The sequence below is a fragment of the Balaenoptera physalus genome (genome assembly GCF_965194825.1).
Source record: "Balaenoptera physalus genome assembly, chromosome: 11".
Taxonomy (NCBI): domain Eukaryota; kingdom Metazoa; phylum Chordata; class Mammalia; order Artiodactyla; family Balaenopteridae; genus Balaenoptera; species Balaenoptera physalus.
In genome coordinates, this window is record NC_138896.1 from 88,185,220 (window position 1) to 88,202,475 (window position 17,256).

At 37.8% G+C, this 17,256-nt stretch overlaps 1 protein-coding gene across 3 annotated transcripts in view; it reads right to left on the reverse strand.

The window, feature by feature from the left end:
• The window catches only part of SUCLG2 (succinate-CoA ligase GDP-forming subunit beta), a 255,788-nt gene that overhangs the window by 111,388 nt on the left and 127,144 nt on the right, over positions 1-17,256 (reverse strand). For all 3 annotated transcript variants that reach the window (XM_082412336.1, XM_082412338.1, XM_082412337.1), the window contains 5 exons: positions 16,982-17,081; positions 15,963-16,053; positions 11,547-11,699; positions 9,889-9,978; positions 2,708-2,804 (listed from right to left, as the gene is read on the reverse strand). In XM_082412336.1, coding sequence (XP_082268462.1) covers positions 2,708-2,804; positions 9,889-9,978; positions 11,547-11,699; positions 15,963-16,053; positions 16,982-17,081 — 531 coding nt within the window. The remainder of the gene's footprint in view (positions 1-2,707; positions 2,805-9,888; positions 9,979-11,546; positions 11,700-15,962; positions 16,054-16,981; positions 17,082-17,256) is intronic.

The following is a 17,256-nucleotide window of genomic DNA, read 5'->3' on the forward strand; positions in this document are numbered from 1 at the left end:
AATGCTATTCTTTCTCCTGTGTGTCATCTATTATGCATATATATGACCATTCACCTGGAATTTTTAAAAATGTTCCTCATCAAGCAATAGAAGACTGAAGAAATTCTTTTACAAAGAAATTGTACAAGGAATAAGTTTAAAACTTCTTAAAGTAAGAAGTTTGGTGTAATGCCAAGCTTCTTAAACTTCTAAATTAAAAGAGTAATTGTTAAGTCAAGGTTTTAATGGGAAAGGTTATATGTTTTGCTCTTACTGATCTAAAAGGAAAAATTTAAGTATTCTGATTATAAATATTGTCAATATTGCTAAGATAGAAATGACTACTTTCATAGCTCCTAAATAAAGGGTGGCTTTAGGGCACTGTGACAATGACGAAGATCAATTTGTACATTTGGTCATTCATCAACGTTTCCTAATTGGGTTTAATTTGACTACTGCTCATTAGGAGTTATAAACCAACACACTTATTTAATTGTGATTATAATTCAATAGCTGAACTTTTATGGTACAATGAACAAATTAATAGCTAAAGATAATTTTGCTCTTAAAAATATCACATAAGACTTATGTTTTAATGAACTATATACATGGAATGTATTTTAGGACGATTCCTTCGAAAAAGCTCAATAATTTTCCTTTCTCTTAATAATTAAAAAGGAAACTTCAGATTTTACGAGGTTTTACAAACACTCTCTAGGAAAAGGTTCTTGTAGCCCTGTTCCCTGCTGCCAGACCACAATCTGTGACCGACAACTTCCCAAAGGGTTAAATGAAAATGCCATTTTTATCCCACTTGATGGCTGAATTTCCATTTTTTTTGTTAATATGAAATAACCAGGTTGCTTGTGCATATTAGCTTGAAAAGCAATATATGACCTTTAAGAATTTAAACTGAACTTCCTCTCTTGGATTTAATTATCAGCCACTCAATGCAGCATGAATTTTAACTGATATTCCCAAACTGGAGACTACTTCTAGATCACTCTGATGAAAGCAAATTAACAGTTTAAGATGGAAAAAATAGAAAATAAGGCAGGTCACCATAAGTTAGTCTGGCGTATCAGAATCAACATGCACACCAGACTCCAAAAGACAAGGGTTTGAATCCCAGCTCCAGTAACTAACTGCCCATGGGGGAGTCAAATTCATTCTTCAATCTTCTATAAAATGGAGATAACAACTCCTAACTCTTCAGGGTTATGATAAACAATAAAAAAAGAAGACACATAAAAGTTTATCACAGTGCCTGAAGTATGAGTTCCAGAAACAATTTTCTTCTCCTCTCTATATCAAATACTGATTATTTTACAGCCAAATGCAATTTTTCAAATATTTAAGAATAAAGGTAGTTCGCTTATAAATGACCAATCACAGAATTTTATCTAGTGGTCACTTGTGTAAACCATGAAACCTATTAATTTCAATGGTTTCCTAAACATGAGCTCTTTGCCTGTCCTAATCTGAAATCTTTAAAAACAAAAAACAAAATAAAACAAAAAAATAGATAAAAATATAAAATCTATACCTTTCCTGGACTACTTCTATACTACTTGAGAAGAATACATTTTATGAATGTCAGGGGCCAGCCTATTTTGTGTCTAACACTGGATGCTTACACCAATCACCTCATTTAGACAACTGCCCTACAAGATAGGTATCATTTTTACCCACTCTTTTGGATTTACAAACAAAAACAAACAAACAAACAAAAAACAACTGAGGCTTAGCCCACATATGTGGCTGGAACACAGCAATCCCAGGCCTCTCTGGGTTCCAAGGACATGGTATTTTAAATTTTCTGAGTCGACTATACAATCTTTGAAATATACTAAAGAGAAAAAACTGTACCATCCATGCTGGTCTACAACTTATTTATATTTGCACATAATGGGTACTTATTAGTCCAATGGCAAATCCTTATTTACTGTCTGCTCACAACATGCTAAGCAACAAACAAGACACTGGTGTTGAAAGATACTAAAAAAGACAAGGTTCATGAAACTTACATTATCACTATCCTATCCCCTTGATATTCCACCCCCCACCATAAACACATGCACATTTTCAAGCTTTTGCTATCAAATTAATAAGACCTTACTGAATACTTGCTGTATGCAAGACACGGTGCAAGGGTGGTAGGTGCTGAGATATAAGACAGTTATTGATACACTACAAGTACCCAATGGGAAGAAAAAACCTTCTCCACAAAAATGTCTCCTTCTGCTGCTAACCAAGTAACGAGAAAGAGTTTGACGATGGGGCACTAGAGGCTTCACCATGATGACATAACTTCAGCAGGAGACACAAGGTGAAATTACATGCAGATTTAGGTAAACTAAAAAGCTTCAAACAGTTCCAGTTCCATAAAAGCAGGTGCATTCATTACACCCAAGTGCTGTGGCTCCTGATCCAGCCTAAATCTTTACCATTGTAGCAGCAGTGAGGGGCATGAAAACTAGGGGGTGATGGTGGATGGATGTTTCTAAATAAAACAAGAAATAACTTTCCTGCAGGCTTGGCATTTGGCTACAAACAAACTCAAGGGCTGAAATGTTCAACTGCATCATGGGAGCATTTGAAACTATGGCAGAAATTAAATTACTGAAGAAAATTAATGCAAGGCTGCTGCTACAGTCTTTTTGTACAATTTATAGTTTGCATAAATAATTACATTAATTTGTTTTCTCGCTCTCTTTTTTTTTTTTACCTTGTCCTTCTGGAGTTTCACCAAAGGGATTCACTTCCACCTGAGTAGCATCGATTTTCAAGAAGAGATTATACAGCTTCTTAATTTGATCTGCAGCCTAAATGTGATCAAGTGAAATGAAATTACACGAAAGCAGTAAAAAAAAAAACACACATTTATTTTGCTGGATTAATGAAACCTTAAAAATAGCAAGTTATGTCTTTATTTTCAGTTAGGTTTTCTGAAGGGAAAAACAGAAAAGCATAATTATTTTAATTTCTATTGCTATTCATTAGAAGGAATTGCTCACCTTTCCTCCAGACACCAGGAAATACCATTATCAAGAAAACAAAATATTTTCAGTACGGCCTAAAAATGTTGTTAATCTTTTTGAAAATTATCATGTCCCTATTACCTGAGCTATACCACCATATGAGCTACAATCACTAATGCAAACAAGCTCCATTTAAGTAAAAGGTAAACATGATTTCGAGAGTTTATAATGACAAGGTTTTCCTTATTAGGCTGGAATAAAACTGTTATTATATTCATCAATCCAAACCTATAATCTGTGAAAAAACAATTACTGAGTGTCTAATGGAAATGGTTGCAAAACAGGAAGATGAAAGCCCCAAACAGTAAACTTACTGAATAGCACAGTTCAAACCGAAAACAGTTTGTCCCAAAGGCATAAACCACAAAGAGCAAAAATATCCAACAGTTTCCCTGGTGTCCTATCCCTGACTTCATCTTTCTTACTCTGCTTGAAATTCACTCGCTCATTCATTCTTTTCAACTAACATTTATTAACTGCTCATGTCACAGCAGGCTGGCATTGCGTGAGCCCGGGCTAGGGGAAGAATCACAAATGAGGCGTGACAACACCCTGGAAAGCTCGCACCTGCAGTGAACACAGCCTGTGATGCAGCACAGTGAGACTGTGCAATGTGCAATCAAGGCTGAATGCTGGGGTTCGGTCTCATTCTTGGCTCCATCGTATTTCCCAGCCATGGTTTTCCCATTGCTACATTTTTGTTCATTGTTCCCATCCTGCATTATTTGCCCTCAGATTCCTTTCTGGCTTTTCCCCACCTCTACTCTGTATCAAGGTAGCTGACACTTTCAGGCTGTGTTTCCAAGGCTCCTGGGCCAGCTGGCTTCAGTTCAGCCAATGGAAAGCAGTGGTGAGAGACAGGAGGTGGGAGGAAGGAAAAAGACGGGTATTTCTACCCCTCTCTTTCTGTCTCCTCTGGCTTTAATTCCCACCAGGGTCCCAACTTCTGTATCCCAAAGTCCAGTAATACCACCGCCTCACTTTGTCCCTTGAGCACACAGGTAGCAACAATTTCCTGCTGTTGTTTAGCTCTGCATTGCCTCTCCGTCCACTCTGAAACTTCTCTGCTCTCACAGCACCTACATAACCAATTACCTAGAATAAAGTCCCACTGCGGTAAATACTAGGAGTGATTTCTTTGTTCTGGTATTGAGTAAAGAACTCCTGGAGATGTATGTAATTCATATAATCTTAATTTATTGTATATACATGTGTAAACTTCCTTAAATCCTAATTTGAAAGCCAGTGGACATAAACAAACATAATGAGTAAGACTGACTATTTTTTAATATTATTTTTTTTCTGGCTAGATAGTACATGTACATGATAGAAAATTCCCAAGGTACACAAGGGTCTCCCTCAGAACCTTCACCAGACTCCCCAGCCACGTAGCCCCCATCTGTCCTCCTGCAGCAGCCACCTTACTGCTTGATGCTTCGTTATTCGTTAAGAGATACAGCTATGCATATGCAAGTATATACACTCTGCATTCATCGTTTTTAAAAAACCCAACTTGGTTCTATACCTTGTTTCTTTGTTAATAGGTTTCAGAGGGCCTTCATCAGCAACACAAAGAGAGCAATCTTGTAAATGGCTGCATGATATTTTACTGTATGGATGTATCGTAATTCATTTAACCTGTCTCTTAAATAATGGTCATTTGGTTTCCATTAGTTTGACATTACTTCAAATGCTGCCTTACCTATATCTGTACATATATATCGTACATATGATTAAACATCTGTAGGATATATTCCCTGGAGTGGAGCAAAAATGGGTGGGCATTTTACATAATAAAAGATTTTATTAAATTGTTCTTGGTAAAAGCTTTCACTAACGTCCCCTTCTACAAACCAGCATCATAGAGGTTGTTTTTCTACGCACAACCATCAGCTATCTGGATCTTTCAGAATGCTAGGTAAAAATGGGTACCTCATATATGGTTTTAATTTGAATCGCTCTTACTGTGAATGAATCTGAGCATTTCTCTATGATATTGAAGCATCTGTATTTCCTCTGCTGTGAATTTTGCCGATTCTTCTGTTGAGATTTTAGTATTTCTCATTTTAATTTATATGAGGCGTTTTTACATGAAGGAATTTAGCTCTTAATCTCATAGAAATTGCAAATATTTTTGTCCTTTAACATTTATCTTTTGCCCATGTTTTTGTTACTTCTGCTGCACGGAAATTTGATAATAATAATGTCATTCTTGGCTTCTGGCTTCGTGCCGGACTTGAAAAAGGTTGGTCCCACCCTCACAATTCTACCATTATTTTTTCAAAAAACTTTTAAAGATTTTCTTTATTTAATGTTTACTCTATTTTTATAAATGCAAACTGATTTTATTTGAGTTACAGTGTAGAGCAGATAAGTGACTCACTGCTGAATATTTTTTGTATTTTTAGGGATTTTCCAGGTTATCAATATGAGCGTGCAATGTGAGCTGCATAAGAGAGGCATGATGTCTACCCTGGGCACCATGGCATCCACTACAGTTATTCAGCCTCTGTGCAGAGTCAACACAATAAATAATGGTTGAAATGATCATTAATTTAATAATAAGGAGACACTGCATAACAGAATAACTTCTGTGTGCATACATCTATAAGATCTTATCCCAGCTACTTAAAAATTTTTTTTTAATACACATAACATAAAATTCACAAACTCAACCATTTTTAAGTATATAGTTCATCAGTGTCAAGTACACTCACAATGTTGTACAACCAAGCTCCAGAACTTTTTCAGAATCCTGAAAACGGAAACTCCATACCCATTAAACATCAACTTCCCATTCTCCCCTCCCCCAGCCCCTAACAACCAGTCTTTGACTACTCTAGATACCGCATATAAATGGAATGATACATATTTGTCTTTTTGTGACTGGCTAATTTCACTTAGCAAAATGTCCTCAAGGCTCATCCACACTGCAGCACATGTCAGGATCTCGCTTTTTTTCGAGGCTGAACAACCTTCCATTGTATGTATATACTAAATTTTTTTTGCCCATTTATTTGTCTATGAACACCTGGGTTGCTTTAAAACTTCTAAAGCTTATATTAACCTAGCTTAGCATGAAGCCTGAATTTTCTCGTGTTACTGCCATTGTAGTTATACATTAACACAGCACTTGGGGGGCATTCGTTATTACAATTGTTTATTATTGTGTAAAGGCGGACCATAAACATTTTTTGAAGCATGACTAGATCTATGCTGTAAGACCTACAAGGGGTATATGTTATAAAATCTGTGTTGTAATATCCACAAGGGAGATCCAGCCTGGCTCGGAGACAGAACGTGCCTTATTCCAGAGGCTATACACCAAATGACTATAAGGGCTCTCCAGGCAAAGCTTCGTCAGTCTGCCCAGGTGTAATAACAGGAAATGGCAAGGCCTGTGGCAAGTTGAGTTGGCTCCCCTGCTTTCTAAATGTGTTCAAATGTAAAAAACAGATTAAACACAGTCAAAGAAAACATCCTGCTAGTAAATGTGCAGTTAGCCAGCTTGCCACTGCCACCTACTTCCTCAGTAACCATGCTGGACAGAATATTTGTTTTGTTTCTTTTTTGCCACAATTAATGTTATTTTAAGGTTATTTGTTAAGCAATCAAAAAAATTAAATGCCTAACATCAAATATCCTGAGGGCCATATGCATGAAACCCTGACAAATTTACCAATGTCTTCAAAAATGCTTTAACAGGTTAAAAAAAATTTTGAAAAAGTTCTCTTGCACTCCAGGAATTAACATCATCAACATTCATATACGGTTCTTAAAGGTAGCCAGAGGTACAAACCACACCCAGAAGGGTTAATGAGCTTGTATTAACTCGGTTTATCGGATATTTTCATCAGCTCAAATCCTAGAGGCGCATGCTGCCAATTCACGGTGCCTATGCTTTTAGAAATGAATAGTGTAGATGATAATTAAGACATGCTTGAGGAACTTGCGGATTTTAGTCATATTCAGTTTTCCCATGGCTTCAGTCTTTTCAGTCAGCTCTTGCTGAAATGTATTTTCACCAGGAACATATACTTGGTAGGTTTTTACGCAAGGTGATGTTTATTTTTGGTTAAACTTAATATTAATACATCACATTTTAGAGACAACAGGCATGAGTCACAGGAAAGATATTAATAATTTTATAAGAGAATCATTTTATATGTCATTTATCCATGAGTGAGGCACCTCCAAAGGCCCAAACCACATCCTAAATGAAAATCAAGTAACTTTCAAAGTCACATTGAGTCGAGGGGCCTCTAAGATACCATTTCCTTATCAAAAGATCACCAATGGCTGATTATTTAAATACATGTTTTCTCCTCTCAGGTGGCTCCTCTGCTCACAGTACACTGAGCCCCACGACTGGAGGAAGCACTTAAAGCAGAGATCCCTCAATCTACAGCTCCGAAAGTTCCCCGCGCTGCTACACCATGCATTCCACGTTCTACTGTCCAAATATAAATGGGGGGCCCCAGATGAACAAATCTGGACACAACTACAGCTGAGATCTCTCTCTCTCTCCTTCACACCCCCTCCTCCTGTGTTCACTGTCAGAAGGCCGACCACTGCCCTCCGAGCCTCTAGGAAACAATGGCTAATTATCACCTCTGTTCGCCAGGGTTCAGCAGATGACCTTGGTCCAACTCTGCTGAGCAAATGAAGATTTAAAGCCTTTCATAGAGACAACAATGAAAAAAGGAAAAAAAAAAAAACTGATTTAAAACACTTCTTTACTTTCCTCAGTATATTAAGTCAAAAATATAATGACAATACAGCTACTAATGACCCCTGAGAACTTGCATGTTCATCTTCCTTCCATAGGTAACTCACTTAAAACCTAGACTGTTTAGGGTATTGGAAAAACATGATTCAGTCATTTAAGAGCTATAAATAACTTAATTGTCTCTTACATTATGTTGGGGGGAGGGACTGATGGTGTACATAATACTATTATTGCCTTCTCTAGAACTCTGTTATGTTTACCTCCTGAGTTTTCAAGCCATGTGGTCAGCAGACTTTATCCACTCCAAATTTATTCTCTTGTCACTTACAGCTACCCATCCCTGACTCCCTAGGAATCTCTTCCAAGTGGACATCTAGATGTGTTATTTCACTTATTCACGCATATGATAGATGTTTCCTGGGCATCTAATATATTTGCCAAGCACTTTGTTGGCAACACAGTAGTGAGCAAGATTCACCAAGTCCCTGCTGTGGTGCGGATGAGAATCCAGCAAAGGTGACTGCAAATGTCCAAGAGAAATACAGATGTGCAAAGGGGTATAGAGGATGTAAACAGGGTTACTGAGCACATTCTGGAACTGACTGTAGGACAGTGTGGCTAGAACACAGTGACTACATGGAGAGTGGCTCTCCGTGACCACCACCCATACACAAGAAGCCATTAAATAAATCTCAAATGATCAGCTAATATAGTTAGTGGCCTCATACTCAGGAAGTGAAACCAACCACTGCAGCCCTTACGCACAAATCCTCCATTATCTCTCTTTCAGCAGGTCACTAACCTGGCGTCTCTTTGCCAGTCTCGGAAATGGCAATTAATTCCTCTAACTGTCCACTGAAGCCTGGCCCTTTCTATTTCCTACTGAGGTTTAGTCCCCGATGATCCTGTTTCCTACTACCACTTTGAAGCTGTAGCTTTCCACTGGAGCCTTTTCCCCAATCTTCCAGTAAGTGCTGTTCTCTCTTAACTGAAACAAATATATTTTAAAGTCTTATTCTGCTTCACCCTTCTATGACTTGCCTTATTGTTACCCTTTAAACTTCTAGACATAGAATCAATCAAAAGAAAAACTAAAGGCAGAAAAAAAAGAGTGCACAACTGACTGTTTTACTGGAGGAACGTTGCCCAACTAAATTAAAGGAAACTATAACAATCCTAGAGCTCTAGGGCAACACACACACACACACACACACACACACACACACACACACACACACAGAGGATGAAGGGTTATCAAGGTGGCTCCTCTTAGTAATGGAAGAGGAAAACAATAGCCAGTAAATTCTTCTGATTTAATTGTGAGATAAGGAAGCTTGCCTACGCAGACATAACATCAGGCTCTATGGGCAGGACCAAGGGCAGTGCAGGGCTGTGATGCTCAAGACAGACTCTCTCCCTTAATAGCTCAGAGGGTGATTTTTCTGTCTTTGAAACCAAGGGATATAATTACTAAATTGGCATAATTTAAGCTGTTTTCAGTGAAATATCACCTCTGTGCCATTAACATTCATCTCAAATGCCCATTAGCTATGAAAGAATAGTAATTAGTTAAGTAATGTATATTACTAATAACAATAATAACTGACCTTTCTGGAGTATTGAATATGCATTTTCACACATCAGGTTACTCAATCCTCATGATAACCCTCTCAGTTAGGATTTCATCACCCCATTTTACAGATGATGAAAGTGACGTTCAGATGGTCTGAATCACACATGTACTGGGTAGCAGCACAGGATTCAAACTCAGGACTGCCTGACTCTACAGCCTGTGCTTCTAACCACTATATTGCCTCTTATAATTCAAGCGCTGGAGCTGCAATGCTACCAAAAAGACAAAGAGACCAACATACATAACAAAGTGCATGTGTCTGCAGGCGACACACTCTCACACACATACATACTGATATATCAATATATATATATAAACACACATGTCATAAACATCTTCTTTGGAACACCAGGTAAATATTTTTTCATTATAAACAACTAGAGGAAAAAAAAGAAAACAATAAATTACCCTATTTCCTGATAATCACAAACATTAGAGGCAATTAGCAAGTTCCCAAACATTTTCTGAAACAAGTCAGACACACCAGCCTCCAATTGCTCAGGTACCTGGTTTTTCAAAGGCCCAAAGAAGCCTAGATTTTCGGCCATCCGCTGAGCTTGGCTGTCCTTTATCCCTTCAATAATGTCAATTTGCTCCTAATAAAAATGAATCAAATGAGCAAAATTCAGACAGTCAAATGAAAAGATTTACAACCTCAAAAGAAAATACTTAGTATTTATTTGCAAATGAGTAATTAAAGTGTGGCACCTTTCCAGAGATCTCTGAGCAGGGCCACCACAGCTGCCTATAGGGTATATTTTAATTAGCAGACCATCTATAAAACAGCCTTTCCGAAAACTATACAATTCTTCAGGGTGGCATGCTGACAAGACAATCAGAGGCCAGTTTTCACTTTTAATTACTATACAGATGGCAGTGACGAATATTTAGGCAGTTAATTTTTATGACATTTTTTGGAAGGCTTCCAAAGTAAGGTTTTCCTGCCTAATACTGCTGTTAAGCTTAGAGCTTGTCTTATACAGGTTAAATACTACCTTATGATTTAAACACTCTATTGATGATGATAATTATTAATAATACCCTAGCTCTACAAAGGACCATTGCCTCCAAGACACTGAGTGCTGTTCATATATATTATTTCATGTATTCTCGTAACAAATGGAATGGCTTGTTTTAAATCATGTTAATTTCAAAAAAAAAAAAAAAAAAAGTAGGTATTATTGGTAAGCCAGCATGTAAAGTCTCAATTTAACTTCCAAAGTAGTTAACTTAAATATGTAACATTGGTGAAAACATTTTAAAACCAATCTCCAAAGTATTACTACCTTATATAAATGAAGAGTTTCAAGAAATAAAATCCCTGCTTTTTGGAGGGAAAAAAATCGCTTTTTAAAAGGAATAATGAATGTTTCTGCTAAAAAATTTTTTTGTGATTTCTTTTTGACACTAAGAACTCAGAATTAAAAGCTGGGATTATAGTTCTAAAGACCTTAGGTTTTTCTTCTTATAGTTGAGGTAGGTTGATAAGCACTTTACATACATCACCTCATTTAATCCTCACAACTCTGTGGGGTGGGAATTACTCCCATTTTCATTTTACTCATTCAAAAAATGAGGCTTAGAGACACTGAGAAATGTACTGGCTAGTTAGGATTTGACCTCAGGTCTCTTTGGCTAGAAACTCATCCTAATATCAAAAATAAAACAAAAGAAAACAAAAACCCACACACAAGATTTAATGAATTGAAACAAACTGATAGAATCTGGGCGTTAGAAGTATTCATTACCAGTACTGAAAGACATCAAGGCAGTCTCTAGTTCACATCTGATTTCCTAGGAGAGAATTTCTGGGTCATATATACTGTTAAATGGGGTAGAGTTAACCAAGAGGAAATGGAAATATCACAATCATCTTCCATTGGTTAATTCTTGGGGCAAGGTGGATGGAAAGAAATGAGGGGGAAAGAAAAGGCAAGAAGGAGGAAAAAACAAAGGGAGGGGAAAAGCAAAGAAAAAGACCTTGAAAAGCGCATACTTTGGATCTACCCAACCTTCAACTGGACACCCAGTAAGAAAAAGGACTCAATATCTTCATGCCTTAAATCCCAGGAACAGTCTACCTGGCTCAGACTCCACACTAAATCTTTAACAGGTTGTAGAGCAACAATCAATGAACAGAGCATAGTCAGGAATCTAAACATACCTTAAAAATAAGTTCTGGATTCGAAGCTGCCACCTCTTCAATGTCAACGCCCCCCCGAGGGCTGCCCACCAGCACAGGGCCATTGCAGGACCGGTCCATCAGAATGGCCAAGTAGGTTTCCCTAGAAATGTCCAAGGCTTCAGCAACCATCACCTACCACATTAGCGGGAAAGTCAAATAAAGTCAGCATCAAGCTGATTTCCACTTGGAAATCTATACAAACTTGCTACACAAATCAAACAGCTTCATTTTCAGGGTCTTTAAACACAGTGAGATTTGAGAGTGCTGCTCTCATGGTGCACAGTGCCCATTTTCACCTCCTTAATTGATCCTGATAACTTGTTCAAGTGACAGGTATTCGGTTTGCCTCAAGGAACCTTCCCACTTTAATCTTCTTTTTCTTCTTCCTTCAGAAACCCTGATACTTAAGAAAAACTCCAGGGAAGCAGCTGTTATTTTAATTTGAGACATTAACAGTACATATATATTACTACACTGATTTTTCTCAGATTGCACTGGTGGAAAACCAAGTTTCGTTGCCAAAGAAGGATTCTTTTTATGGTATGTCTGATGCTTCCTATGTTTGAATACTTCTATCTCTTGGATCACTGTATTTTTATTTCAATTTATACTCTCTTTTAAATTACAAACATAATATTTGCTTGTTTGAAAATAATGCAAACGATACTAAAAGTATACAGAGGAGACAGTGAAAGCAGCTCCCTGCTGCACATACACACCCCTTGGGCCCCAGTAGTCAGAGTGATCACGAGTCCATAGGGAACCTTTGTGATAATCAGAAAAAGTCGTCCCTTCCTCTATGAGGATGTGGTCATATTCCAGGACCATGAATGGGCAGGAGGCAAATTAGATGGAAGGATTTCTTTCTCCACGCATGTGCCAGACAGGTGTCCTCTTGCTCTGCACGACCTCAACAGAGGCACGAAGCAACCCTGCCAGGAAAAACCACTACTAACTTTTACCTCTTCCCTATGCGTCTGCAAGCATTAGTCATGGAATCATCCTGCACACAGATGCATATTATACATGCTTGAATGCCTTTCTTTCTTCCTTTTTGTTCTTAATCTTAATACTACAACTTGGTTTGTACAAGGTCTTCTCTCTTCATTGTGACTACACAGTACTTATATGTCAATATTTATTTGACCGTGTCCCTGATGACAGACAATTTATGTGGACTCATGTTTCTAAAATGCTGCCTCAGTGATTATTTCTGTACATATAGCTTTGCTCCACTGTTTTAGTATCCCTGTGGTCAAGGTATATAAAGGTAAAAGGGCTAAGTTTTAGATTGTTCATATTTTAAATTTTGATAAGTACTATTAAATTTCCTTGGAGAGAGAGGCTGTACCAACACTCCCAACAAAAATAGTAACAGATGTCTTGGATGCTTTTTAAAAGAAAATAAGAATATCCATGAAGAATCAGTACTAGAAGTGAAAATAATAAAATCACATACATTGCTTTTCCTAAGAGTTCAGTAATTCGTTTCACAAAAAATGTTACTCATTAAGTAACATTAGATTTTAGCTACGCAGAAGCCACAAAAGCATTAATTTTTAAGTCACATGAAATACGATAAATATATGATGACCTAGAAAGCTATAACGTAATGAATACAGAACTCCTTCTTTTCACACCTTTATGGAATTTATGACTGGTTAAAAATAAAGTACTTTATAAGGGGTTTCACAGTGATTCTTCTATCATAAATGGTAGCTCATGAGTTTGTAAGAAATATTTCTTGGCACACGGTGTTAGGATTTTCATAGAACCATTCTGATTTCAAGTCACTTTCTAATACAGAGCTAGTCTAGTGAGCCAGATTTAATAACTTTCAGTAGTTATTCTGACAAGCAATACAACGTTATCACTTTTTAGGATAAGTGTCATTCAAGAGTCCTATTCTTAATCTTCTAAAGTGTTGACAGATATGCTCTGCATTCCATCAAATTTCTATTTGTAAAGACCAGCTGCTGCCTCAAACAGCTCCTGCTTGGTAGAAACAACCCAGCACTCTTCAGAAAAACATTCTCAGGAAAATGATGATTATCAATAGATAATTCAAGAAATTTTTATAAACAGACCAGTTTTTTGACATTCAGATGCCCTTCATATGAACCAGGATATTAAAATACTTTAGGGATTGTTACAGAGAGACTCTAAATGGACTCCATCAACACTCATGCCATGAGAAGTGCAGTCAGATACATTTCAACAATCTTCATCTGTGACTGACACAAACAATATCAACACAGCCTCTTCTTGGAGTCTTCCGGTATGGAAAGCTTTTTAACATACTTTACCCTATTTGACCAATGAACCTGTTTTTCATTTTTTTGTTGTTTGTTCATTTTGTTTTGTTTTTTTATATATCATGCTACTCAAATTGTAGCCTGTGGATGAGAGCCAGTGTACAAACTACGTTTAACAGGACAGCGATTAGACAGGATTAACAGTGTACTCAGTTTCTGAACTTAATCTCTTTGCGAAACAGTAACCAGTACGGGTACTGACTCATGGAGCACATGATGAGTAGCACTGTCTCACCTCCCCTATTACTATCCCAAGGAACACACCACAAACACAGACTTAGGAAAAAAAACCCAGTGTGAATCGAGGTATGTAATGTCCTTAAATAGCTTCTTGAACAAACTTAGAAATCTAAAGTTTCTATAATCTGGGAACTTCTGATTGATGTCCAAGATTCTATAAATTAAAAATGCATGTTCCTTAAAGTTGCATATAATAATACTGTTACAAAATGTGGTAATACACATTTTGCAGAGAAAAAGGACAGAAACAAAGCATGGCAATTAAGGGGTGAGAATAGAGGGAAATTTTACTTTTCTAATTTTTATATTTCTGTATTATTGGAATTCTTTACATATGTTAATCACTTTTGCAATCAGGGAAAAAAACACTTAAAAATAAATCACTCTGGTAGTTTCCTGGCAATGACTCAATTCACAAGAATGCACTTATCTCTAGTATTTCATGAACCGATCTACAGAGCTAATTTTATGCATATCTATATAGTGTGAATCTTCTTTTGTGTATTTTTTTTTTTTTTAAGAAATTCACGTTCTTTTATTTATTTATGACTGTGTTGGGTCTTCGTTTCTGTGCGAGGGCTTTCACTAGTTGTGGCAAGTGGGGACCACTCTTCATCGCGGTGCGCGGGCCTCTCACCATCGCGGCCTGTCTTGTTGCGGAGCACAGGCTCCAGACGCGCAGGCTCAGTAATTGTGGCTCACGGGCCCAGTTGCTCCGTGGCATGTGGGATCTTCCCAGACCAGGGCTCGAACCCGTGTCCCCTGCATTGGCAGGCAGACTCTCAACCACTGCGCCACCAGGGAAGCCCCTCTTTTGTGTATTTTTATATGCTTTTTAAAGGTATCAGAAACTCTAATCTAAAACCCCATGTGTCCATATAAAGCAAAAAATTCCTACAAACAAAACTACTAATCATATCTTCTGGGGACAAATTGTGAAGACGTTACACAGGTAAAGGCTCATAACCAGTTTAAAAAGGAAAAAAAAGTACCTCACTGGGCTGAACAAAAATAAATTCAAAAAACCACTTTAAGATGTAAACAGCTCTTGAATCTACCTGCGAGGCAGTGGGAAAGGGAAATAAGCAGAACCAGTCTTGTTTGTGGGCTTCCTGGACATTTAGAAAGGCTCTGTGTTCTCAGAGGGAAGGAGCTAATGACCCTCCAGTATCCCCATCTCCCTCCAGCTCAGTGTCCTTTTCGGGACCAAGACAGATGCTCTCATGGTAAGTTAGGCTCTGGCCTCAGCTCTGCCACTCAGAATTTCATGGCTGAGGCAGGCCACTTTGCTCTTGGCTTTATTTTCTCTGTGTGTGTATACATGTACGTGCCCTATACACACTTGGGTGTCCCAAGAGACCTCACTAATACAACATACTCCCAGTGAGAACAGTGGGTCAAAATGGTAACAATCTTAAAGTAAGTTATAGGGGCACATAGAAAAATAACTGTAACGGGTACAGTAATTCTGATATACTGAGGATGAGGGTGGGGCTGCGAGGGAGCAGAGAATGTCTGTCACTGACCCTAGGAGCTGTTATGCCAAGGTCTTTCGGCTTTAAACAGAATCATGCCTGTGCTCTGAAAGAAAAAGGTATTTCAATCACTACCCATCTTTACTAAATGCTGATGATAATAAACACTATTACTACTTTAGAATCCTTTTTATTTCTCCTTGAAGTTACATCATAACACAGAACTAACTATGTGAGGTTTAAAAAATAAAATGGCACGTTGCCAAAGTGCATTGCTTCATTTGATTCTGTCAAAATTGAAGTATGATTTTCTTTTCTTTTTTTTTAACACATACACAGAAAATGACCAAAAGCATTCATGTTACCTTGTTAACTTTCACACCTTCTTTTGGAGTTTGTTTTGTTGCTAGTTTATAACCAATCATCTGTTTAGCCAGCTGTCCCACAACTTTAGGACTAAGAGAGAGGAGAAAAAAAGAGAGAGAGAGAAGAAAGAAAAGAAAGTCAATGTTTCTGTTGAAAATCATTTTAAAGCAGAGTCCGTATTATATCCCCAAGTCCACCCTGCCCAGGGCCCACCTCCACCTTCATAGAATCCATGGTGTTTTCTGCTCATACACTAGGTGCCTAGCACTGTACCAGAGGCTCACTGAGTGCAACATATATATGAATGAATGAAACAATAGGAGGGAAGGGGAGGAGGGGAAGGGAGGGGAGGGAAGGGAAACAAAAAGAAGCTTGCTTACATTTGCTATCCTCTCCCCCCACGTAAGTTACAGTCATAGTAGAGACACAATGCTGAAATGCATAGCAGACTAAGATAAGAGCTAAATAACAAATACTGGATAGTGGGCAATGTGGGAAGTAAGACCAAAGATGGGGATAAAGGGAAGGGGAAGGATCAAAGTAAACCATGAAAGGTATGTGATAGGAGAGGAGAGGAAAGTGTTCAGTGTGTGGAGACACAGGATATAAAGCTGATCAGACAGGTGCAGATAAAGGAAGAATTAGACTATCAGACAGGAGGGACCAATGATGCCATCGGTAATGGGAAGCCACCGCTGGTTCTTGAGTAGGAGAGTGGCATTACAGAAGCAGCATTTAATTTGTAAGTGGTACCATATCAAACATGATGAATCACTGATTGTCTAGAACAGGAGGAGTGTCAAGTTTTCACCAATTAGTGAACAAAAATCCTTTTATGGGAGGAGAAGGAAAACTAAGGCATTGCCAGAGCCCTCTACCTGTAATTTATTTCCTTTATGTGCTACCTCCTGCTCCTACTCCCACCCCAACCCTCTTTCTCAGTGCTCCTTTCAATCATGAGCAGGATCTTCCATAACTGCTTGGCCCAAAGACAAGGAATTAAAACCTCCTGGCTTACTCTTTTGTTAAATGAACGCCTCCTTTCAAACCGCTACTGAAGACACCTTTTCCTCTTCCTCCAGCTAAGATCTGGGCTTTTAAAACAATTTCTTTTGCATCTGCAAAAGAAAATCCAGAGTTAGTAGTTGATTTACAATTCTTTTTTTTTTAAGCAACAAGGGAAGTGGTAATGAAATAACTTCCAAAAATGACTGGTAAAAGCTCTCTCAAACCGACTTTGAAAATGAAGGCAATAAAGAACTTCAAAAAACATTAATGTGCCTAAATACAAAG